The 24,706-nt window shown below is 46.5% G+C and overlaps 10 protein-coding genes and 1 non-coding gene across 11 annotated transcripts; 3 read left to right on the top strand and 8 right to left on the bottom strand.

Annotated features, from left to right (window-relative positions):
* Window positions 1–15: 15 nt before the first annotated feature.
* PICMEDRAFT_8915 (hypothetical protein) lies at window positions 16–1,236 on the bottom strand (the record flags this gene model as incomplete). Its single annotated transcript, XM_019165038.1, has 1 exon — window positions 16–1,236. One exon carries the CDS (start codon window positions 1,234–1,236, stop codon window positions 16–18), a length of 1,221 nt encoding a protein of 406 aa, XP_019019480.1.
* A 557-nt stretch (window positions 1,237–1,793) lies between these two features.
* Window positions 1,794–3,182, top strand: PICMEDRAFT_8914 (hypothetical protein; the record flags this gene model as incomplete). Its single annotated transcript, XM_019165037.1, has 1 exon — window positions 1,794–3,182. One exon carries the CDS (start codon window positions 1,794–1,796, stop codon window positions 3,180–3,182), a length of 1,389 nt encoding a protein of 462 aa, XP_019019479.1.
* A 225-nt stretch (window positions 3,183–3,407) lies between these two features.
* On the top strand, window positions 3,408–4,493 carry PICMEDRAFT_70010 (hypothetical protein; the record flags this gene model as incomplete). Its single annotated transcript, XM_019163530.1, has 1 exon — window positions 3,408–4,493. One exon carries the CDS (start codon window positions 3,408–3,410, stop codon window positions 4,491–4,493), a length of 1,086 nt encoding a protein of 361 aa, XP_019019478.1.
* Window positions 4,494–4,547: 54 nt separating this feature from the next.
* On the bottom strand, window positions 4,548–9,338 carry PICMEDRAFT_28478 (hypothetical protein; the record flags this gene model as incomplete). The annotated part of the gene is made up of 3 exons (XM_019162543.1): window positions 4,548–6,980; window positions 7,134–8,661; window positions 8,845–9,338. The coding sequence occupies 3 exons, from the start codon at window positions 9,336–9,338 to the stop codon at window positions 4,548–4,550; spliced, it is 4,455 nt and encodes a 1,484-aa protein (XP_019019477.1).
* A 224-nt stretch (window positions 9,339–9,562) lies between these two features.
* PICMEDRAFT_56652 (hypothetical protein) lies at window positions 9,563–12,025 on the bottom strand (the record flags this gene model as incomplete). Its single annotated transcript, XM_019163193.1, has 1 exon — window positions 9,563–12,025. One exon carries the CDS (start codon window positions 12,023–12,025, stop codon window positions 9,563–9,565), a length of 2,463 nt encoding a protein of 820 aa, XP_019019476.1.
* Window positions 12,026–12,746: 721 nt separating this feature from the next.
* Window positions 12,747–15,220, bottom strand: PICMEDRAFT_37960 (hypothetical protein; the record flags this gene model as incomplete). Its single annotated transcript, XM_019163105.1, has 2 exons — window positions 15,137–15,220; window positions 12,747–15,049 (listed from the first exon to the last, which is right to left on the bottom strand). Coding segments are annotated over exons 1-2 (2,337 nt in total), but the record flags the coding sequence as incomplete, so codon positions are not given.
* A 177-nt stretch (window positions 15,221–15,397) lies between these two features.
* PICMEDRAFT_13946 (hypothetical protein) lies at window positions 15,398–17,044 on the bottom strand. The gene has a single exon (XM_019160148.1). The coding sequence runs from the start codon at window positions 16,646–16,648 to the stop codon at window positions 15,560–15,562; it is 1,089 nt and encodes a 362-aa protein (XP_019019474.1). The 5' UTR covers window positions 16,649–17,044; the 3' UTR covers window positions 15,398–15,559.
* A 353-nt stretch (window positions 17,045–17,397) lies between these two features.
* On the bottom strand, window positions 17,398–19,044 carry PICMEDRAFT_8909 (hypothetical protein; the record flags this gene model as incomplete). The annotated part of the gene is made up of 1 exon (XM_019165036.1): window positions 17,398–19,044. The coding sequence occupies one exon, from the start codon at window positions 19,042–19,044 to the stop codon at window positions 17,398–17,400; it is 1,647 nt and encodes a 548-aa protein (XP_019019473.1).
* Window positions 19,045–19,346: 302 nt separating this feature from the next.
* On the bottom strand, window positions 19,347–21,110 carry PICMEDRAFT_30066 (hypothetical protein; the record flags this gene model as incomplete). Its single annotated transcript, XM_019162624.1, has 1 exon — window positions 19,347–21,110. One exon carries the CDS (start codon window positions 21,108–21,110, stop codon window positions 19,347–19,349), a length of 1,764 nt encoding a protein of 587 aa, XP_019019472.1.
* Window positions 21,111–21,943: 833 nt separating this feature from the next.
* Window positions 21,944–23,503, top strand: PICMEDRAFT_13944 (hypothetical protein). Its single transcript, XM_019160147.1, has one exon. The coding sequence runs from the start codon at window positions 22,122–22,124 to the stop codon at window positions 23,319–23,321; it is 1,200 nt and encodes a 399-aa protein (XP_019019471.1). The 5' UTR covers window positions 21,944–22,121; the 3' UTR covers window positions 23,322–23,503.
* Window positions 23,504–23,699: 196 nt separating this feature from the next.
* On the bottom strand, window positions 23,700–23,771 carry PICMEDRAFT_t3. The gene has a single exon. It is a non-coding gene; the product is annotated as a tRNA-His (tRNA).
* Between the last annotated feature and the right edge of the window lie 935 nt (window positions 23,772–24,706).

The following is a 24,706-nucleotide window of genomic DNA, read 5'->3' as shown; positions in this document are numbered from 1 at the left end:
GGACCGCTGCGCGGCCTACTGCAGCAGGCCCACCACCAGCGGTGCCACGGCCTTCCTGCTCTTACCGACGGCGTGCTGCTCGAACACCGCCAGCCCGGTGGCTTTCGCGAAATCCGCGTCGACCGTCGGCCCGGCCTCAAGCCCGAGCTCCCGCTTTAGGCAGCTCAGCGCGCGCGCGGGAAGAAACCCGGGCGGCGCCAGGGCAATCTCCCTCCGAAAAACGTCCCCGGCGGGGGTCTTATCGACGAACGATGTCATCACGACGCACAGCTGCAGGTTCCGGCGATGGGACCAGTCCGCAACGGCGCCGGCAACGGCGTCCGCACCCTGCTGCTGCTGCTGCTGCAGCCGGGCAAGGCTGCACGCCACGCTGGAGATGCCGACGCGCGCGCCGCTGGCCGTCTCGTACTCCTTGTAGTCCTTGCGCAAGAGGTCGTAGACGGACAGGCCGGCGATGTCCAGCTTGGCTGCGGTTGCAGCGGTGCCGACGGCTGCAAACGCGGCGGCGTCCAGCACGGGCGCCACGAGCGTGGTGTAGACGTCGCGGTCAGCCGCCTCGACCCGGTGCTGCAGACAGTCGGTGTCGACGGCGAGCGCGGACACGAGGAACTGGAGCTCGCGCCGCCGCAGACGGGCCTGCGGGTCGCCGCCGTCGTGGCCGGCCAAGCCTGTGCGGGCGTGGTACCGGCTGGCAAACGCCGCCGCAAAGTGCTGGAGCACCAGCGACGAGCACGACCCGCACGCGCGCACCACGCGCGGGGCCGCCGCCGCGTAGAGCCCGGCATCCGCGTGGTGGTCCACCACGGCCACCACGGCCGCCCGCTGCTGCGCAAGCGCCGCCTGCACGAGCGCGTTGTCTGCCGCGTTGTGGTCCACGAGCCGGACGCGGTACTGGTCGCCGGCGGCGCCCGCGTCGTCGTCCGCTGCCAGCTCGTCGGCGAAAATGAGGTCCGCCGGCCGCAGCCCCACCGCATGCAGCGAGCGCTCCACGTCGCGCCGGAGCGCGAGGTCCGCCCGCGCAAAGCTCAGCACGGGCAGCACCACGGCCGCTGCGCCGTCGCCGCCGGCCAAGTAGCTGAGGTACGAGTACCCGAGCGCCGACACAACACTGTCCATGTCGCCGCCCGTGTTCCCGATCACCACGTCCAGCACCCGCGGGCGGGCCTGACGGCACGTGTCGTAGCAGCTCCTCGCATATCTGACAAACTCCACAAGACTCTTGCGTTCAGCTCCCATGGTGTGTGTGTGTGTGTGTGTGTGTGTGTGTGTGTGTGTGTGTGAGGGGGGTGTCTGTCTGTTGGTCTGTCCCCTACCCCTGCTGTGTAACCCTCCTGCGCTCCCCTCCTGCGCTCCCCTCTTCAAACTCCCAGCGCCCCCCCCCCCCCTCGACGGTTGTTTCTTTCGCGCTGCGCCTCCCTGGCATTGGCCGTGCCAGACACAGGCGGAAAAGAGGGCAGTGGGAAAAAACTGAGCAAAAGCAGGGCATGTGTACACCCGTCAGCCCTACACGATATCTGTGCCTCCGCTGAGAGGTGGTCTCCACCCCCCTCCCTACACCTAACCTGGATGGGAAACACCGCAAAAGCAACCCTCCGGCATCACGGCATCGGCCACCCACGCGTCGACGTCAAGTGCACCCGCTCTACCCTACTCTAGCCTTGTGGATGCAACGGCACACGGTCCTACGGAATTCCCACTCTTCGCCTCGATCTCCGGATACACTCGTGTGACCATTTTCAGCACCTTTTCCTCCTTCGCTTGCGCCCTCCCCGACTCACACCCCAAAGACAACCATGTTCGTCTTCAGGAGAATCACCCGGTACGCCATCTTCGCACTGCTGGCCCTCGGATGTCTCTACGTGTTCAGCAGGTCCGGCGGCAGCGGCTCCATCACGGTGATAGACCCGGCCGCCATCGTCGCCGAGGCACCGGTGTCGGTGCCTGCGGCAGTGGCTGAGCTGGACCCGCAGCCCCACGCAGAAGCAGCACCAGACGACAACCTCAACGGGAAAGACACCCCGGTCGACACAACCCCCGTCCACGCCAACGCTCTGGAAAGCCTCCACTTCAAACACCACAAGGACACTCCGCGGGAAAAGGTCGTCGAAGACAACTACAACCAGTTGGTGTCGATCCTGCAGCAGGTCATCTCGGAGCCCAAGGTCGACAACCTTGTCCGGCCCATTAACCCGTCCACATACAAGTTGGCCAACGCCACGCTCATGATCATGGCCCGAAACCAGGACCTGCGGGGCGTTCTCTACACAATGAGACAGATCGAGGAGAAGTTCAACTCCAAGTTCCACTACCCGTACGTGATCCTCAACGACGGCGACTTCAAGGACAACTTCATCGACAGAGTCACTAAGATGACCACCTCCAAGGTCTATTTTGAGAAGATCGAGCCCGAGGAATGGAACCAGCCAGACTGGATCGACTCGTCGAAGCAGAAGAGCCAGATGAAGGTTCTCAAGCAGCAGAACATTGCCTATGCAAACAAAGTCTCCTACCACAACATGTGCAGGTACTACAGCATCAACTTCTTCAACCACCCGAGAATGCGGGAGTTTAAGTACTACTGGAGATTTGAGCCCAACACAGACTATTTTTGCGACATCGACTACGACGTCTTCAAGTTCATGGAAATGAACAACAAGGTCTACGGCTTTGTCATCAGCTTGTACGACGCACAGGAAACAATGCCATCTCTATGGCCTGAAACCCTCAAATTTTTGAACAAAAACAAAAACTACCTCAACAAAAATGCTGCCATCGATTTCTTGATGGAAGACATGCAAAACCCGGTGAAAACAGAGTTCACCGGCGGCTACTCCACCTGCCACTTCTGGTCCAACTTTGAAATCGCAGACATGGACTTTTATAGAGGCGAGGCCTATACAGAGTGGACCAAGCATTTAGATCAGACCGGCGGATTCTACTATGAAAGATGGGGCGATGCCCCAGTGCACACCCTTGGCGTGGGGCTTTTTGCAGACAGAAACGACGTCCATTGGTTCCGTGACATTGGCTACAAGCACCACCCTTACACGAACTGCCCCCACTCGGACAAGTGCCACGGATGTGAGCCGGGACTGTTCACATACGAGCATCTTAAGGATCAGAACTGTTTGACCAATTGGTGGAACTACGAGATGGATGACACATCCCGTCAGCTCTACTGAGCAGTTAGGTCAGGCAGGCCGTGGTATTTTTTTCTCCTCGACATCCTTTCTGGCGCTCAGGCCCATTTTTTCCTGGACGTCTCTCTCCACACTCCATCTCTAAAAAAGCCGTATAAAGCTGTAGTTTGTCTACTCTCTTCATCTATACCCCTTATTTATCACTAGAGATAGATAGTGCACACAGGTTTCACCCTATAATTTCCATCTAATCTTTCTTAAAGAAGTATGACTGCTGTTAACATCGCCATCATCGGGGCTGGGGTCGTTGGTAAGGCCTTCATCGAGCAACTTGCCGGCATCAAGTCGAAAACTATCTCCTACAACCTTATATACCTCGCCACCTCTAAGAAGGCTTTGATCAGCAAGGACTATTCTCCAATCAGTATCTTTGAGTCCTTAGATTTGCTATCACAATCTACCGCTGCTCCATATCAAACCCCTGAACTGGTTAATTACCTTGCCGAATCCAGTTTGCCTGTCATCTTGGTCGACAACACATCCAACGAAAAACTCGCAGAATCATATCCGTTGTTTGTTGAAAACGGCATCTCAATTGCCACTCCAAACAAGAAGGCATTTTCCAGCAATTTCAAATTGTGGAATGACATTTTCTCTGCTGCAGGAGCTGCCAACAATGGTCTTGTATACCATGAAGCATCTGTCGGTGCAGGTTTGCCATTGATCAGCCCTTTGAAGGAAATGGTTGAAACTGGTGATGAAATTGTTAAAATCGAAGGTATCTTCTCCGGTACTTTGTCATACATATTCAATGAATTTTCCACAATTGATCCAAATACCACCAAATTTAGTGAAATTGTCTCCGTTGCCAAGCAACTGGGTTACACAGAACCTGATCCAAGAGATGACTTGAACGGTTTGGATGTTGCCCGTAAGGTTACTATCTTGGCAAGAATCTCTGGCTTGCCGATCGAAAACTCCACCTCCTTTCCAATCCATTCTTTGATCCCAAAAGAATTGGAATCCGTCCAATCTGCCGACGAGTACATGTCCAAATTGCCTAACTTCGACGGTGATATGGACGCGTTGAAGGCTGAAGCCGCAAAGGAAAACAAGGTCTTGAGATTTATCGGCTCCATCGACGTTCCAAACAAGAAGGTATCTGTCGAAATCGCAAAATTCGACTACTCTCATCCTTTTGCATCCTTAAAGGGTTCTGATAATGTCATCTCCATCAAATCAAAGAGATACACAAATCCTTTGATTATACAGGGTGCCGGTGCTGGTGCTGATGTCACCGCAATGGGTGTCCTCGGTGACGTTATCAAGATTGCTCAAAGAATAGCCAAATAGTTTTAACGCTTTGTATCTATCTTCTTTTATGTTTATATACAAATCGAAAGTACATTACACGAATTCTTCACCTTCTACGTCTTTTTCAAAAGACTTTATACCTTGCCGGAATAATTCTCTTAATTTGTCCTTATCTGTACACACCGATCTGAATTCCAACATAACACTTTGAGAATCAAAATAAATGGCTTTACTTTTCCCCAAGTTGTGGAGTTTACCAATGTTCAAATTCAACCTTGAAATGTGTGCGTTGTTAGGCGCTAAGAAGAAGTCGCCATTGGTACGGAGCTCCGCAATATATCCACCAGTCGAATGAATAAATTGAGCATACTTGAACATGGGTTTTCCCCAACTGTAAACAACATCAAAGTCATCGTTTTTAAAGAAGTTTGCAGTACGGTTATCAAGCATAAATGAGCTTTTCCGCAAAAGATACAAGTGGAAATAATATTTCTCCTTTCTGTAAATCTTTTCTAGTCCTTTGAACTCTTCATCCTCCCAAGGGTTTAGTGCCAATGATATCTCAATTGTGGAATGCAAGGGGTTCCTGATTGGCAGCGTAAACAACTCTTCCCAAGGTATTTCAACCAAAGATAGACCGTAACGCTCACAATATTTACTCCATCCGTTGATTAGGTCTTCAATGAGTTTTGAGGTGGTGTTCAGCCACTCAATTCTAAGATGAAAGCAATGATCAGGATTGTGAACAATATCATAATGTACCTTTATCAATTCTGGTTGCCATGAATATCCATTAGGATCTAAATCACATAGAACTTCTTTGCTTAGCATGACAGTTTTTTCTTTTTGAAATTTGATATCCCTCTCAGCATCCTTATTATCATTACTTTGAATGCCAGAGTCCTGCGTCGTATTACTGCGATTTCTTGTTTTAATTTCTTTCTTGCTATCTTTTTCGGAATTACCAAATTCTTTATCCACAACTGAAAGTTTTGCTGAGTTTTCCGTAAAGTTCTTTTCCAAATAGTAGAAATAGTGACCGTCCAAGAAATTATGCTTTGAAACAACATGTGAAAAAACTTTTTCTGACATCAAGTTATTACCATAATCAACTGCCTCCTCCCGGGTTTCGATATCCTCAAAATGTTCAACCAAAAAATCGACCAAATCCATTCCGAGGAAGCAGTTTCTATAAAATGTAAGATGCCAATGCCTATCAATAATAGGAATTCCCTCATGACTTTGCAAAATTGCAACTAACTTATATGGATCAATCGATTTATTAAGGTGTTGTGTTCTAGCTGAGCTTCGGTTTGATGGTGATAATATAGAATCTGGGATAAAAGAATTGGTGCCATACAGTTTTTTCAAGGAGTTAGACTCATTTCCAAGATATTCAAATAAACTCCCAGTGTAAAAATAAATTTCCGGAGAAATTTCAAGTCGTTTATTAACCTTCTTCTCCTCCTTGGTTCTAAATTTGATTTTGTAGATATTCATGATCAACGACCTAATACCCTCTAGTCTAATTTCTTCCGTGGTAAGTTTCTCATTTGTTAGCGAGAACGCATTTTCGGGAACAGTGGCAGGTAAAACAACAAATTTCATCCTATGATATTTTTGCTTGTCTATTGATTCATCATATCCTGCAAGAACTTGATCTAGTTGATTCCAGTTGTAGTTTCTCGAGTTCTCATTAGTTGAATTAGTTATAGTCACTGGTGAATAAACCTCAGAGTACCTAGTCCTAATAAATTCCACATACTGTCTATCACTTAACAAAGTTAATTGTTCATCAGTACTTGTAATACGCTTATAAACCTGAACATTGATCAAACTGTTGAAATCACAGCAGATTCTATGTATTTCATTGCCTAAGCTGAGGTATACTCTAGAACCAATATACTTTCCTGGATTCATAAACTGAATCAACATTTTACCATCACCGTTTGGCTTTCTGTGTTTCTCAACCTTCTCTACCTTCTCACCAATACAGATTTGAAAACCCAGGGATAGCCTCAAAGATATCATGTTTTGCATTAAGGTCTCACTTGTTTGATTTTCATTCACAATATCCTGGTTAAGCAAGACGTCGTAAATTCGGAAAGTGTAATTTTGGTTGAAGTCAGTCAAAGCTGGAAAAATCGTAGTCAATATAGGCAAAGAAGCGGGTGACGACAAGGATATCCACTTAACCGCTCTCCGTCTGACATTAGGAGGGAATACAAACCTCCATCTACCATATGATATTTTCCCTAAAAGTTCAGCTGTTAAACTATTTGATGGATTCTCAATATTTGTCCAATAGCTGTTGAGTATAGAATCACGTTCCTCCAGGTATTTAGCACGGTTTTGCTCCTTGTTCACCTTTTTAGGTGATTTCACGCCAGTCCTTTTATTCCTACTGTACTGTTTAGGCCTCAAAACCATGTTTTTATTCGAAAGCTGGCTGATACTAGTGCCACTTCTATTGATTGTCACCGCACTGGAAGTTGAACTTCTTGTGCTATCATTTTGATGTTTTTCCTGTTCATTGTTATTATCAGAAGAACCACTCAAGGTTAACGGATCAATGCTTTGCAATTCATCTAGGTTATCGCCAGTGTCAGTGCTAGCACTTTTGATATCCTTGTCATCGAGAGATGGCTTGAGAATTGGAGTACTTATCATTTTTTTGACAAAATTATATGCAGTGGAGGTAGGTGTTTTAACGTCTGTATTTTTCGAAAGAGATAGCAAAGAAGAAAATGCCGATACATTGGATTTGGAAGTAGTTGAAACACCCACTGCATTGCAAGTTGCAGGCGACGATTTATTTTGCGTTATTATCAATTCAGATGGCTTCAAAGCATCATCTACCGTATCGACGTATATGCTGCTTTTACGATTGGTAATTGTCATTGTTCTGTTTTTCGTACCATTTTCATCATATTTGTTGTAACCTGTAACTTTCTTTGCCTTCGATCCATTTTTCTTGTCTTTCTTTATGATCACACTATTGAAAACATCTTTGTCATACGATTCCATCGCATCAAGCGCAGACCTATAGCTCGACAAATCCAAGTCATTGATGGTAACAGTGGATAATTCATTTTCCATAACTCCCATCATTTGTAGTTCGTAGATTTTACATTTTGGTAACCATTGATGAACAGCTTGACTACTGTCACTCCAGAAGGAAATGTCAAGCCAGTTAGGTATGCAATGTTTTAGTCTATTTTGATTATCGAGATACCTGACAAGTGGGACTATATGCAATGGAGGCTGACTCAGGCATATTATATCGACGGTGGAATCGACAGTAGTCATCAATTTGCTAGTCCTTATCAGCATGTCATAAGAAACATCAAAGAGACCAGTACCTGGCGATATCATAATAAAGTGATTGGTTGTTTGTCTTAGATATGAATCTTTGAAGTCATCACAAACCAAGCTCATACCCAAGTTAATTGCCTCTAAAACTGAGCCCTTTGCTGATGGTAGGATGCTTCCTTGGATAAGATACTCTTGTGGATGACTTTCGTCCATGTGCTTATTTTTATGCAAATATATGTCTCGTTTGAAATTGGCAAATTCAAGTCTTAGAGTTGCCATTATTTCATTCCAAAGTAAAATATGGACTTGGTCGACAACGACCCTATAATAATCGGTCTTATTTGGTGGAGTCTCTCCTTCCAAATATCTTATCTTTTCCCCTTCTAAATCTACACTGCTGAATAGGATGATTGTTATCAAATGATGAGTTCCTAAGTCCTTCCATTTTTGAAAAGCTTTGGGGAAAAAAGAGTTTACCAGTTTGTGAAACATCTGCTGGCCACTCTCTTCAAAATGCCACATCTCCGATGAAATTTGAATAAATACTATCAGTCTTGCTGAATCAGATCTAAAAACGATCTTTGTATCTTTTCCAATGTAGGAAGAAAAAAACTTATGCCCATTTTTATAGATTTTACTTACACTCAACCGGATAGATCCATTTATGAAAGAGAGTTTTTCGTTCTTATGGATACACTTATCGACTATCAGATTTGAAATGTTCCACATGTTACCTCTTGAGAGGTGTATATCTTTCACATATATTTCAATAGTGTCCGCTTGCACTGATTCTTTGGTTCTTACACGTATTAGAACTTGGCTTCTTGGTTTCAAATCTAAAGTACTCACTATTGGTCCTGATAAAATGGACACTATGTTATTCGCAGAGTTGCTTGAGTCTACATTGTGAGCTGTATTGTTTTCCGCATTGGAAACTAAATTTGCATCTGAATCAGATTTATCTGATGTACTGGTTGGATTCATCGCTGGAGTTCCAGTACTTCCAGTCGTATGACTTAGATCATGGGTACTCTGTTCATTATCATTACTAGGTAGTTTCTCTATTCCGAGCGACTTAGAGTCAAAAGTAGAACCGGTAGTGTCCCTTTTGAACTCTTTGAATTTGAAAAAGAATTTTTTTTTGGACCCAAACAAACATTGCACTTCACCTATATCACCAACTTTTGCACCAGGCACCAATTTAGGATCAATAAGAACTGTTTCTGGAGAAGTTCTGGATTCGTGAAACTTCACAGTAAGTGTCACCGGCTTATAAGCGACCGAGGAATTATTATTTTCTGTGTGTAAATCACTAGATTTATCTTTGATGTTCGAAATAGCTTCGTTGGGATCTTTGCCTCTTTTAACATTGTGCAACTTAGACTCTTGGTTTGCTTTATTGTCAATTGAAGTTACTCGTGGACTTTGATTGATTGGCTTATTGCTATTGGCAGATATCACATCATCTCCATTTTTCCGACCAACAACTAATGTTGCTTCATTTGTCCTTTGGCTGAACCTTGACCTGGCATTAGTGAAGTCAATGTTTATTCGTCTTTGTTTCTGCATATTCATAGCATGCATAAGCTTATCACAAAACTTATATTTTGTCAAGATAACACAAGTAAAATGTGAACTTTTGTTTTAAAATGACGACATGATGTACTGATAAAATACTATTCTCTCTGATATGCGGAGAAAATCTCTCGCTCTCGGATCAACAAAGTACGTGAAAATCATAGATTTATATGGAATTAATATAGAAAAGAATCTAGAATATCGAGATTGTTCGACTACAACGAAATATACCTATTATTATTAGCCTTATTCTTCAAAATATGAGCTAGAGATTTCTGAGCACTGATTCTGGTGAGCATGTTAGACATTCTGGTTGTTGGTTCCTTGGTGATTTCAGATAAGCTAATGTTTCTGATCTCTTCCTCCTTAAATGATATCGCCTTCGGTCCTTCTTCAACCTCCTTTAATTCTTTCATCCCGTCAAAAAGGGATGTGATTGTGTCAGCATGACTATACAAGTTGCTTTGCAAGGAAGAAATAATCGAATTTATTAATCTATCATCTTTAACAATTTGCTCAGGGTAGATTTGACTTTTTAGAATTAGTACCTCCGATTGAACAGTTCTATCAATGTCTTGAAGGACCTTGACTTTTTCCCTCAAGTTACGACGGGTTTTAATATTTTCAAAGGTAAGCGGTCTGTTGGAATTCAAATAAGATCGCTTAAACTCAGATTCTTTTTTGGCCAGCTTGTTCAATGAATCCTGATACTCTGACAATTTTCTGAATTTAGTAAATAAATCCTGTTTCAAGGCGCTGCTATCTATACCCAATCCAGCATAATGTCTTGCCAAGTCACTATAAACCTTAGCTTGTTTTTCAACTCCTTGCAGAACTGTTTCAACTTCGAAAAATCTCCAGAAGTTACTAAATCCGGAAGATTTTTCAAGTGTGTGGAAAATCAAACTATTGTTGGACTGATCAGAGATGTACTCATTCATTGCAATAATATTTTTGTGGAGGACATCGAAATCAATAAACACGTCATAAATCAGTCTCTTCATTTCTTTTCCAAGTGGAGGAAGCAGCTCGAAGTTATCAGGATAAGTCACCTTTCCACGTGCATGAAGCAACGGCAAAGTCATAGGAACATAGTGCTTGCTGAAATAAACTTCATCGTCCTCGAAATTAGAGACTTTACCCACTTCCATTTTCTCAATCTCAGTTGAAGTAGTGGTATATTCTGGAATAGCTAGAACTGAGTCGGATACTACATCGGTATTTGCTGTTATTGTTTTCTCAATATCGGTATGTGCATCAATCGATGTTTCGATGTAAACATAATCGGTATATGTGTGAGAATTTTCCATAGTAGGAATTGTGGATACGTTGGAAGAAGAAAGATCGGTGTGAGTAGACTTCTCCAGCGTGATATTCGGATTTGTAGTGGAGGATGTAGCAACTTTACTACTTGGTTCGGAGTCGAAATCTTGTTCATTAACCTCTGCATACATTGAAGTAAGTTTACTTGGTTTTTGTTTGTTTTGAGTTTCAAAAGTGGGTTCATCTTTGACAGCAGATTCACTTTCGTACCCATCATTAGTCTGGCCAACAAACTCACTTGGATCATCTGTTTGTGGTAGTTTACTTGTGGTTCCATCCTTGTCAACGAGCTCAAATTGTTCATCATTGTCAACCTTCTTAGGCATTGACTCCTCTGTGTTTTCACTTAAGTCATATTTAATGTCACCTTCATCCTTTTCATTACTACTAGAGAAATTTAAGGCTGTACTGACTTCTCCGTCACCTGCTGAATCGGTGAGAGATTCTTGTCTTTTTTCGGAATCCCTATCCGATGTCTTTTCAGAAGAGTCGATCGAATTTTCACCATTCAACTCCTCTGTGGGCTTTTCGCTGACAATTGGCTCCTGAACTATACCGGAATCAGCTCCTTCCTCATCAGCGTAGCTCGAGTAATGTTCCGAATAAGTGGAAGTGTGGTCCTGCTGTTCAGCTGATGCGTTGATTAAATCATCCGAAAAACGTTCCGCTGAATTGTCGATATCCTTGTTAGCTGACTCACTACTAAAATTGTCAGCAGTATGATTCACTTTAACATTGAGCTGGGTGGAATCTGTTTCTTTCCTTGATACTTCATCTTCTGATGTTTCATTTACTGGCTCTCGAAATGGCTCGGCCTGATCTTCAAAATTCTCCTGTTCTTCCTCTAATGTTTCCTTTTCGTCGGCACTATCCGTATCTTCAAAGCTAAGTTCCAATTTTTCTGCTTCATCTTCATCTTCATCTTCATCTTCAGCATTAATACTGTCAAGTACCGAAGCATTTGGCTCGGCCAAAGGGTTAGAGCTACCATTTTGTTGTTCTGCTTCCATGTTGGCAATGTTTACAAAAGAGTCAGATATTTCTGATGGTTGACTCTTTTTTAAATTTTCCTTTTCATCTTTAAGTTTGTAGCTCACTGATTTTTTTTGAAAAGCCTTCAATCGCTCAGCTTCTTCGTTGGCAGCTTCAACCATCAACCTCTCTTGCTCTTGGGCGAGATTGGACATTTCTTCCATTTGGGCAGTCATTAGCTTTAAGGCAACGTCAAAGTTTTCTTCCTCCTCTTTGAGTTTTGCATCCATCTCATTTTCGATTTCTCGCTGCTCGAATAGTTCGGCAACTTCTGCACGTCTTCTCTCGACTTCTTTGCTCAGATTTTCAGATATCCTTTTCATTCCCTCCGTTACTTCTTTCAAAGCTACGTCTCTCTTCTCTTTCTTCTGTAAGAAAAGTTGCAATCTCTTTTGGCGTTCTTTTTGCCTCACTTCTTCAGCCTCCTTGAACTCATTAGACTTCTCCTTTTCACGCTTTTCTTCCCATTCAGTCACCATCTTGTCGATGTCTTCTAAAGTCTCGTCATAGTATTTTGCTCTATCTATAATGAAATCCTTGTAAGACTTTTCTGCCCCTTCGAAGGTGATATTACTGCGAGCAAGCAGATTTTTGACAGCCTTTTCGGTTGTAATGTTACTGTTGAGCTCGAAATCAAAATCAAATTCATCCACTTGCTCATCTAATGTTAAAGGAATTTTTTGTGACTTATTAGTAGCATTAATTGCTCCAGGGCTAGGCCTTTCTGCCCCTGTGCTTATCTGTTTGGAAATACTTGGAGACAAAGGCTTCAGTACGGACTTAGGGGGTTCAAGAGCAGCGTTAAAGGTATTTTTAGGAGATTGGAAAGCGGGATTGATTGCAGGCTTCAAGGCTCCAAATGCAGGCTTGATTGCAGGCTTCGAGGGTTCAAATGCAGGCTTGGTTGCTGGTTTCGAGAGTTCAGACACTGACACAGTTCCTGGCGAAGCTTTTGGCTGTATCTTTGAATCGTTTTTGAGATTGGTTGGTTCACCAAGATCAACAAAAGAGTCAGCATCATCGAATTCGTCTGAAATATCAGACTCTTCCTCTGATTCTTTTTCTGATTCAGCCTCAAGTTCCTCTTCTTCATAGTCAGACTCAAGCTCTTCAATCTTTTGTTTTGTCTCGAAACTCAAAGTTGGTTTAGTATTATTTGTGAAAGCAGGAGTGTTTGTATTCACTACGCTGCTAAAGTCTTTGCCCAGCCGGCTGAATGGAGACGACTCTTCCTTCTTGACACCAAGAACTTTTGAGGTGGCAGATCCGAATAAATTGGATTTATTAGAGGTAAATGCGCTGGGCGGGGAGGTGACACCAGATGATAAGTTAGCAAATGGACTTTTCTGATCTGACCCTGTGTTTGAGCCAAAAAGACCTGATGGTGTGTTTGTAGATCCCGAGAATAGTCCACCCGCTTTATCAGAAGATAGCTGAGAAAATGGTGAGGAGGTAGAAGAATTTTGCTTTCCCATGTCATTAAACAGACCTCCAGTACTACTCGTACCCTTGCTGAACTGTCCAAATGGGCTGCTAGTAGTGTTGGAGCTGGTAGATGAGAACGCTGCAAATCCACCACTCGCACCGGAAAATGCTTTTGAAGTCATAGTATTGGTGGTGGTAGAAGTGGCTGGAGTTGCTGCTGTGGTGGTCGATTCTCCGCCCATTTTGAAGTTGTTCACACCAAATGTTGATTTGCCAAATGATGAACCAAAAGAAGTAGAGCCAAATGGTGCAGCAGCTGGAGCCGTAGTGTTTGCTGTGGTGGTTGCGGCAGGTTTGCCTGTCGTGTTTGCATCTGGTTTTGGCAAGGCTGAAGCAAAGCTGCCAAATCCGAAAGAGCTCGTTTGTTTTGCATCTGTTGTTGATTTTGTTTTATTGCTATTGCTAGCATTCATGAATGGTGATTGACCGAAAGGATTCGAGGATTTATCAGTAAATGAACTCTTGCCGAAGATTGAAGAAGTAGTTGTATTAGAATTTGTCTTGAAAGAAGAATTTTGAGCAAATATGGAAGAATTGGTTGAGCCAAAGGGGTTGGAGACGTCTGCGCCTGGGGTCGCTCCAAATGTGGGGACAGAGTGTGAAGTGGTCTTGGTACTTGTTGGGAAGCTGTGTTGAATTGTTGCATTCGTTGGCTTACTGGTAGCTTTGGATAGATCGGTAGGATTGTATAAAGATGCGTCAGTTTTGGCCCACAAATTCCAGCAGACTAATTGTCCCCTGTTCGTAAGAATTGCCAATCTGGGCCAAGGGCCTAATTCGTCCACATTTTTTGAGGGCTGTACCTTGACGCTGGAGGTAAAATCGAGCACAGCACCAAGAGGAGTGTCGTCATCGCCTGAATCATCGTCCATTGGCATGGTTGCTCTATCTGAGTCATTGAGAAGCTCCACCGTTTGATTTTTTAGGAAAAAATCTATATCAATTGATTTTGAACCGACCGATACAAATAGTTCTGGGTATTTCGGAGACCAATTTTTCAAAATGAGTGTATAAAAAGAGGCCATTCTTGGGATAGCACCATATGAGCAAAATAATGAGGTTGTGGATTCTAGTTTTAGAAGGGACAATTTTGCAGGATCTAGCGTTACAAAAAAAGAGGTGTACTCTTGTGAGTCTTCGGCCCCAATTGAATCCCCAGTGATAGTAAGCAATGTTGATTCATCCAATTGTTGGAGGTAATAGACTTTGTCATCTGGAGGAGTGTCACTGATCTCGAAAGACGAGGTATTGGACTTGGTCGATATATCGAAAAAATGTACCACAGTGCTGTCGTTGGAGCTGAATATTACGAGGTTGTTAAACCAGTTAACTGCGGAAGCGTTCGAAGCTATTTGTGTGGAAGAGTTGTTGGAAGAATCTATGAGATAAATTTCTCCGGAATCGAGTAGGGACACCGCCAGCGTTGGAGATGACGGTGACGGATAGAAACTGAGAACCTTGCTTCCCTTTGGATATGTTGCAATTGCTATTTCGTTGTAATTGCCACGCAATAGGATCGGTATGTCGATTGAAGACACGGAAGTCTCAGAGTTTTTTGTGGATATGAGATACAATGAGGATTCATCAGCGTTGAGTTTAATCTGGGAGACCTCAGCGGGTATACTGTAGCTGTGCTGTGCCAAAGTACTGCTGGCGGTGTCGTCACCGTCGGATTCCAAAACGGTAGACAAGGCGGATGTTGAGATCAACTTGAGCTGGCCATTGTAATATGCAAAGATAGTCTTATTTGCGTTGGAGACCTCCAGAAAGTTGATGGTCAGGTTTTCAAGAAGTGGACCCAGTTCTGCGGCGTCGACCGGGTCGAAGAGATCAATTGGGTGTTCAGCTTGAAACCCCAAGTCCTGTAGCATAGCACAAATAGTGCAGGGTTAGTATCGGGTTCGGAGGGGTGAGACGGGCGAAGAGAGACAATGGAGGAAAAGACTTACTTCTGACACCAACTTGTCTAGTTCTGTGTGGGCCATGGCTGGGTGGATTGCTGAGTGGAAGCTTTTTTTGATAGCGTGTGGGCTCCGTGTGTGTGTATGTGATGTGATGAGTCCGTTGGACACTTTTGCAATGTTCAAGCAACGAACGTAGGGATGGAGGAAAAATAAAAATATAGAAAATACGCAAAAATGCGAAAATGCGAAAATACAGAAATGCCATCAGAGGTATTTCGGGCGGTGCACGGAGGGGTGCTGCAGAAAGGGAAGTTTCCGTTTGCGACGCGTCGGGATGTATGGATAAGTGGTATATAAGATATTATATTGAGATTCCCTATACAAAACAAGAAAGAAAGATGGCAAGAGGAGAAGTGGAGAGGAAAAAGGAGAAAAGTAGAGTTGCACTTGTGGATGGATCCTTCTTCTTTACATGATAATTTGAGGAGTTTCGACGTTGTCCTTGATGGATTTGTGAGGTAAGACCTTACCACCGTTGACGTAGATCTCGTCCTTGACGGTGACGTCCTCACCCAAAACAGTGACACCTTCCAATCTGGCCCACTTACCGACGGTGGAGTTCCAGCCGACAATGGTGGACTTGACGAGGGCGTGGTCCTTGATCTGGGAGTTCTTCAAGATGGTGGATCTGACGATTCTGACACCGTCGCCGATGACGACGTTAGGGCCGATGACGACGTTGGGGCCGATGGAACAGCCCTTGCCGATTTTGGCAGAAGGGTCGATCAAGACGTTACCACCAGTGATAAAGTCTGCTTGGGACAAGTTTGGGTTGTTCTTCTTTGTCTGGGCGGAGAGGTAGAGACACATACCGGTCAAGAAGTCCTTTGGCTGGCCGACGTCCATCCAGTAGCCCTGCAAGTCGTAGGAGTAGAGCTTCTTCTGCTCAACCAAGAGCGGGAAGGTCTCGCTCTCGATGGAGGTTGGTCTCATCTCGATGAGGTCGATGACGGAGGGGTTGAGGACGTAGATACCGGCGTTGATTCTGTTGCCGACAAACTCGACGGGCTTTTCGACGAATCTGTCGATTCTGTTGGCCACGTCTCTGTCGTGGACAATGACACCGTACTTGGAAGGCTCGTCGACCTTGGTGGCGACAATGGTGGCCTCACCGTCGTGGGCGTTGTGGAAGTCGAGCAAGTCCTTCAACGGGTACTCGCAGATGACGTCGGAGTTCAACACGAAGATCGGGGTGTTGTCCTTCTGGAGGATCTTTTCGGCCAACTTGAGCGGGCCTGCGGTGCCCAAAGGCTCTTCCTCGACGGAGAAGGTGATCGACACCCCGTAGATCTCCTCGTACTTCTTCAACGCGCCAACCATCACCTCTGGCTTGTAGTTGACGGCAAGAACGATGTCTGTGCACCCGGCGTTGGCCAACGCCTCGATTTGGTGCAAGATCATCGGTCTGTTGGCAAACTCAACCAACGGCTTTGGGTACGACAACGTGAGCGGTCTCAATCTGGTACCGTAACCACCGACAAGAATTAATCCTTTCATTGTGTGTGTGTTTGTGTTTGTGTGCGAAGCGAATGCAGGTATCTAGGGAAACAGAAGAAATTCCAAAGGGAAAGCGTTCTGTTGTGCTGGGCGCTGGTAGGGGGGAAATCTGTGAGATTCTGGTCAAAGAAAGAGCAGGAGAAAAAACACAAGAGCACAAGAAGGAAGAAGAGACCAGAGCAGAAGAAAAGAAACCACCGCAGCAGCCAACCCAACCAGAACCGCCCACACAACACAACAACACAAACAGGTGCTACACCTCAGATATATATAAACACCACCACTCGACGACGAGACGTGCAAGTTGCCACCAAACGAAAACAAAATTTCCAAGACACGATGCTGGCCGTGCAAAACACCCGACAACGCTGCGCTGCCTCACGTCGCCAACCAGCACCGCCGCCAGGCCCTGCGTTGCTGCCGCGGCGATCCCCACCGCAACCTAACAGCACACAATGCCCGCCCCCAGCAGGCTCAACGTGCCGGCTGCAGAACAGCGCCATCCAAAAACGCGCTCTGCGTCGCCGGCGCGTCTGTTTTTTCTCTTCTTTCGTTCGCTGCGCGCGCTGCGTGCCTGTTCTGCTCCTGACGCCCGCTCCTGGCGCCGGCCGCACAGCCGGCCGCCGCGCACAGCCCGCCACGGGGCAGCAGCGTCCGCTTTGGGTCTGGCCCGCGGAGCCCGCCCCGTGGCTGGTGTGCGGCGCAGGCGCGCGGGCCACGGGGGCCGGGACGCGCCACGGCTCCGGCAGTCAGTACCTGAGAAAGTCGATCACCTCGCGGTCAAAGGCTCCGTCGTTGTCCAGGTACATGTTGTGTCCTGCGTTGGCCACCGTGCGGAACCGGTACTCGCCAGGCGTGCTGGGTCCCGCGTGCGCCCGGCGACGCAGCTCCTCGATCGCCGCCCGGCCACACGCCCGGTACATGAAGTCGTGCTCGCCGTAGATCCACAGAAAGTCCTTGGCACACACGTGGGCAGCCGTCGCCGGCGCCATGTCGCGGATCTTGTCCAGCACGGGCACCTTGCCCACAACCGTCGCGTCGAAAATCCGCATGATGCTGGTCTCGCTGAAGGACGCGCGCACGCAGCAGCTGTACACGTAGCGCAAAAAAAGGGCAAGCTCGCGGCTATCTTGGATATTGCCCGATCGGGCCAGCTTGGCGGCGTTGCGGCCAATGAGCACCGACGGCCCCAGGGGCCCCAGCCAGCGCAGAAACGTGAACACAGACACCCGCATCCTCCACAGAAGCCGGAACACGCTGCCTGTGAGCCCGTAGCGGCCCAGAAAGCCGTACTCGTCCACGCGGTTCGACACAGGCATGCGCAGCGTTCCCCGGTCGTGCGGCCCCAGCCGGGCGTAGTCCGGGTTGCTGACGGCAAACGGCGTCCTCTCCACGCCGCCGGGGCTCGCAAGCACCACGCGGCCAACCCGCCCCGGGTACCGCAGCACGTAGCACACCGCAAGGTACCCGCCCAGCGAGTGCGCCACGAGGTCGAACTGCTCGATCCCGTTCGCCGCCCGCCACCGCTCGAGGCTCTCCACATACACGTCCTCCGCCTCCGCAACCAGCGCCCGCTGGTTCTGCACGTACTCGTACACGTCCTCCTTCTTCACCACCACGCTGGCGGGCCCGCCCCCGCCCGCCGCCACGCCCCGCCGCAGGTCCTCCTCCTCCGCGGCACACGAGCACCAGTGCCCGCCCGTGCTGTGCTTCCCGTCCAAGTGGCCCCCGCACTTCAGACACACCGCGTACCTCCCCCACCGGATGCCCTGCGTCTCGATCTCCAAGCTCGGCTTGGTGTCTGCGTCGTGCGCAAACCGCACGTTCGGCCGCCCGCTCAACCCAAACCCAATCATGTCCAGCCCGTGGATGCTGAGGTTCCCCACCCGCTTGCTCCCCTCTATGATGCCCTTGTAGTTTTTGTAGAACCATCCGCTCGACGCACCGTACCCGTGCAACATCACCAAGTGCTTCGTCTCCGCGGGCTTCTCCGAAGTCCCACGCGTCTCCCGCTTCTCAACCCGGATCTCGTTCAAGTACCACTGGTTCGAGTCCGAGAGATCTGGCTCCTCCCGCTTCCTCAATGGCGTCTTCACGCTGAACGCCCGCATTGCCCGGTCCTTGTCCTCGACAAGCTCCTTCGGCCGGTAGTACGGCAACACGTAGCTCAAAAACTGGTCCTGCGCAAACGCATCGCCGTCGTCGTAGTTGCTCATCTCCCGGTACCAGATCTTGAAAGAGTTGAGAATACCCGAATCATAGCTGACGCTCGGTTTCTTCTTGGCGGTTGCGTATCTTCTCGCACGGCAGCCAATGGCTGCCTGCGCAATTGTCTCACGACCGATCACGATTGTCAACGCCGTCGCCGTCGCCGTCGCCGTCGTCATCAGTGCCATACTTCTCTAATCAACAAGCTTCTTTCTCAATTGACTTTGTCGCAGAGTAAGATTTCTAACAGGCTCGTTAGCATTATGTACCCTTTCTCCTTTCGTCGAGTTCCCTCATCTCTCTATTTATACTACAAACCATTCCTAGTCATGCCGGAGTAGCTAGAAAATCGTAGCGTCCCTACCCTTACTTCCCCCGCTTCCCTCGCGCGAACGCGAAGCTGCGTGTAGCCTCGGTGAAAATATTATCCGTATACCCCTCTATATAGCCTGTAGATGCTGCACAAGCCGTACAAGTACAGATCCGGGCTCTAATACCCTTCCCCGTTGAAGTTTGTGAACCCGCTTAGGAGAAACACCTTGTAGTATGGCTTTTTGCTGATATTGTTACAGAATTCGCAACTCGAGGTCGATGTTGCGTCCACACATGAACCGGCAAAGTAGTAGTTGTCTGCGCCTGAACCGTCAAACCCATGCTTGAAGTAGTCACAGAGAATGACCTTCTGCAACTCCTCGACACTGCCAAACTGCTCTTCAAACATGCCCCTGATGTACTCGTCTCTCGCCAACGATGTGATCATCTCCACGCATTTGTCGATTGGAATCAAAATTGTAGGAATCTGGATGTACTTATCCAAAAAAAACAATGCGTTGGGCACTGCATCGTCACCCAAGTGGACCACCGGTATACCGACCCAATAGTCAAACTTCGATTGGCATTCGCTCAAAATGGAGTACATTTTCTTGTACAACTTCGGACAGGTCTTGATTCTCTGTAACCCTTGGCCCGTGTCCGCCATCCTGTAGCTGTTCCCATCAAAGAGGTCGTCGTCTGCAAGGTACCACAACTCAATCAAGTCTCTCATCACGTGGTTCCATAGGCCTAGCGCCTGCTTCACATAGAGGTACTGTTTCTCGTGGTTGTGAGTAAGCCGAGCCCCGTTGTGACCGTATCTGATTCCAAGCGAGAACTTAGGGTCCTTGCTGGAGTCTGCAAAGAACTCCTCTAGCTTCCGGGACATGTTTAGCACAGGGATTCTGTTCTTGTTGGTATATGAGTTGAAGTCACCGATGGAGTACAACACGGTTCTTATCTGCTCTCTGTCCAAGCCTTCGCTGGAGGCATACTTGCGGGCGAGCAATTCGACGGCCCTCTCCTTCTGCTTGATCAACTTGTTTATCAAAGCTCTCGACTTTCCCTCTGGCCTGATATCTGCCGTGGCGTCGAGAATGAGCGGGTCGTTGAAAAGCGCATTCGACTCGGCATTGGAATGCTCCTGCAGATACCTTTCAATGGTGAGGATCGGCTTGAAGAGGTCGAACTCCATGTGCTCCTTCACCTGTTTCAAGCGGGAGTCCATGATAATGTAACACAACTTCCCATAGGTTTCTCTCATTCTCTCCGGATTCATCACCTTGTATCTCCGGCCGATCTCGAAAACAGTCTTGTACCAGTCAGCGTTGTCGACAAAGTTCCTGTTCTCAATCAACCGCTGTCCGACCTTCATATTCGAGGAAACCACCAACCCCGCGAGTATCGAGCAGATCTCCTTCAACTGCGTTACGATTCTCTTCGTCTTCGACGTGTACGAGATTATGTCGACCTTGTCCGTGTACTCGGAGACAGAGAGAGCAGCCTCAAGGAGTTTCAACAGCTGTCTCTCGTCGTACGTCAACCGCATCGGAACAAACTTGATGTTGCGCTTGATCTTCTTCAACACGGCTATATGGTCACTGGACAGCGTCGAGTCCTGCTGCTTTAGCGTCTCTTCGTCTAATCCGTCATCACCCTCCTCCTCTACCGTCTCTTCCTCCATCTCTGCTCCAGCTTCCGCACCCTCATTCTTCTCCCTACCCTCGAGCTTGACCAGCTCGTCAAACGCATGGTCTTTCCGCTTCCCGCCACGGTGCACAAACTGGAAACACACCCGGCAGAAATTCTCGTCACATCCTCTGCAGTGCAGTTCCTTCGGCATCCGCAGGCAGTCCACACACGTGTCCTCGGCACTCAACTCCCCGACATCAAGCAGGATGGCCCCTTCCTCCTTCCCTCCTTCTTCCCCGACGTCCTCCATCGCATCGTCATCCTTCGAGTCCAATAGCTGCGAAAGCGTGCTGTGTTTTTCCTCCTTGGTCATTCCTGGATCAGCGGTAACTTTTCTCTCGCTATGTGTTCCCTTCCGATACATTACCCTGCTTCATCTGCTCTTCAATCTATCTTTCTCCCTCTTACTGCCCTCCAGTCTCTATCCATCCTGCCCCGGACAGTCCCCGAACATGCTGCAACCCCTGTTACCCGGCCTCATTTCCCGCACACCCCTTTTTCTGGCCGATCGGCCCCGCGCACTAATTTAGGGCCTTCTTGCTCTTCTTTGCCCTTTGGGCCACCATAACGGCTTCTCCACTAAAACGTTTTTTTTTAGTCAGCAGTGTCTGAGGAGAAAAAATAAAAAAGTAAAAAATAAAAAAATAAACATACCAGAGTCACACGCACACGCCTTTCCTGGACTCTGCGTGTCTGTCTATCTTCTTATCTGGCATCGTCTGTCTACGGGCAGTCCTCCGTGCTACGCCCTACTCCGACATGTGCTGATGGTATGCTGACCAGAGATGCTGGTGTTAGGGCAGTATTTTGCACGCCCCAGAGCTGCTCCGCTGCGGCCGACACCGGACCCCGTGCATCCTCACCCCCAGTCTGTCTCTGCTCTCCTTCTCCGGGTTGCCTCGGAACACCCCGATCTAACTGCGTCCTACCCGAGAAAAAAATTTGCCAGAGTTAAAAAAAATTAGTATGAAAAAGTGAAAAAAAAAATAAAAAAATAAAAAAAGAAAGAAAAAAATTTTCTTTATCTTTTCTTTTTTATTTTGTTTTGATGACTCTGGCTGTAGCTGTAGCTGTCTGATATAAATGCATTTTACTATCTCCCCAGTCAAAATTCTCCTGCGCTTGCTCTTCTTCGCCACTGGGTTGCTGTTTTCTCTGTCGGCCTTCTCTTTCTCTTCCACCAAAGATCCTATCGACTCAATTCAACTCAATTAGGCTCAATTAGGCTCACACAACAATGTCGTTGATAGTTCGTGACACAATGACTCCAACAAACGACCAGCAGTCGAGTTTAAATAACTCAAACGCAGCCAATTTTTCCATGAAAACTGCAGCGTCCATTGACATGCCTTCACCTCCGCTCTCCCCTTACACTAGAAGCGGCTATGACGATAACGACAGCATACCTGCTCTGCTTTTCCCGCGGGCTTCAAAGCCCTTGACCAGCGACTTGAGGTATTTGGAACTGATATCCTCCTCTGCTTCTCCGGCTCCAAAACCGATCGCCACTTCCAGAATCAACACCGTTTCATCGATTCCATCCATTGTCTCCACCCCAAAGGTTTTTGAAGCCAAGGAAAGCGTGCCCATCTCCGCAGCGGGGACTCCAAAGGCACCTGAAACAGATTCAAAACGTCCCGTATCTTCGTACAAAACGAAAAGAAACTCGGTCCTTCATATCGATCCTTATAAGCAATTGAACAAGCCAGGTTTTAAAAAGAACCAACTGGACTTCCTTTCCCAATATCAGTTCAAAAATCTGAGCTCTTTCTCGCACGCATCTTCATCTTCTTATGGCAACAGCTCCACGTCTTACTCTTACTCAAATATCAAGAGACCGAGATCTGCAGTTCGTCAAACTTACGAGACTATCAAGTCCATAAACGACAACTCGAACTCCGACTCTGATTTGGAAAAGCCAAGAACCCGCCGTGTTGTTCGTCAAAACAAGTTTGACCTTGAGCTAGTTGACAACACAAACTCCGATTCAGCTCCAGTTTCGAGACCTTCAACTCCAGTCAGAAAGAGACTCCCAACCAACTCTTCAACTCCTTCAACCCCAAAGAGACAGCGCACTGCAACTCCAATCGCATACAACTACGACTATAAAAAGATAGAAGACTTTTGTCCCTCATTAGACACTCTACCTGCAAATAACAAATGCCTCAAAACCGACTGGAAGGGACAGTCAATGGATTTGTCTACTGACCCCCTTATCAATGAACTTCACCCCGCAGAAGTCGTTTTAGCTTCTATCTTGAGATTACCTTGTGCCGTCTATTTGGACTCGAAAAGAAGAATTTTCCAGGAAAAAGTCAAGAGAATGAAATATAATCTCCCATTCAGAAGAACGGATGCTCAGAAATCTTGCAAAATCGATGTTAACAAGGCTAGTCGTTTGTTTGCAACTTTTGAGAAAGTGGGTTGGTTTGACGAGTCTCATTTCCAGAAATACCTTTAATTTTTCTTTTTTGTTTTCACGATAATGAATAGGTCTACTATTTTCATTATCTTTTGGGTTTGGCGCTTTTTTTTATTTTCACTTTCTGTTTACCTTTTTCAATCACCAGGTTACTGATTGATTCTGTTTTCAATTTTAATTGTTTTCTGCTTTTAGGTTCGGTTTTGCTTTTTATTACAAAGACATTTCTTTTTCATCTATGTTGAAATTCTTTATCTGTGTTTTTGCCATTTTGGTTTTATAAATTTCCTCAGATTTTGTCCCTTTATATTTTAATAACTCAAGTTAGACTTTGGCTCGGAAATATAAACATTCAGTGTTTCTTTTTCAAAAGGAAAAATCAACTACCAGATTCTGCTGAAAAAACAAAAAAATAAGTGCCGCTCCCAGGAATCGAACCTGGGTCTCATCGGCCACAACGATGCGTACTCACCACTATACTAGAACGGCATTCCTAGGACAAAATAGACATGATTTTGTCTAGTTTATATTCTCAATATAAATGTTAATAAATTTTGTTACAATGGTCATCTTTTCTTTTACTTTTTTATTTTAATAAAGGTTAAGCTATAAATAACGTAATTTAGGTGGACTGGCCCATTGCTGAGCTCTTACGTAATTAGTTTCTTTAGTTCAGCTTTAGTTTCTTGAAATGTGTCGTGATAGAATGCCATGCTAAAGAGATCTATTTACAAGTAGTAAGAACATAAGAAGTAAGAGATTATTGAGATACAATGCCATAATTGATGAGGAATTATAAGATGATATTACACTACAACGATCAGAGCACTATAGTCAATGAGTACAAGAGAGCTTTCCCCTTGTATTATATTTGAGACATTGAGTTTGTCAGCAAGTTTCATGCAACATATGTACAAAGATTTAGTAACAAACATAAGGAACAGAAACCATGTACTATCGATATGTTATCTAGGATAGATAGACTTCATCAAATTGTGAGCCGTTTTGCTTCTCATTGTCCTTGAAGCAAGAACACGAAGCTACCATCGTCCACTAATAATCCCAAATGGCATTTCCATACATCTATGCTTGCTACTTCACAAGCCGCTTGCCAGATATGTTTCTCGCAATAGGAGAGATGATGTTCTTTTCCACTCTGGCCTTCCTGATTCAGTTCCAGCCTGAAGCAGTTAAGTCTTAAGAGTTTCTGGTTAACAGAGGTTCTTTAAAAAAAAGATACACGGTGATGCTCCTGCCTCTAGCTAGTATGGATATGTTCTCATATATTTGATCTTCAATTTTTTCGAACTCCAGTGTGTTGTCTTGATCTCAGGCAAAACATCCATTTGCGTTTTCCCCAGTTTCTTCCAATGCTATCTTTGAAGGTTATTTCAACTAGAAAAGCCTACAAATACTATGTTCCA

The sequence above is a fragment of the Pichia membranifaciens genome (assembly GCF_001661235.1).
Source record: "Pichia membranifaciens NRRL Y-2026 unplaced genomic scaffold PICMEscaffold_1, whole genome shotgun sequence".
NCBI lineage: Eukaryota > Fungi > Ascomycota > Pichiomycetes > Pichiales > Pichiaceae > Pichia > Pichia membranifaciens.
This window is presented reverse-complemented; position numbering and strand designations above follow the sequence as displayed.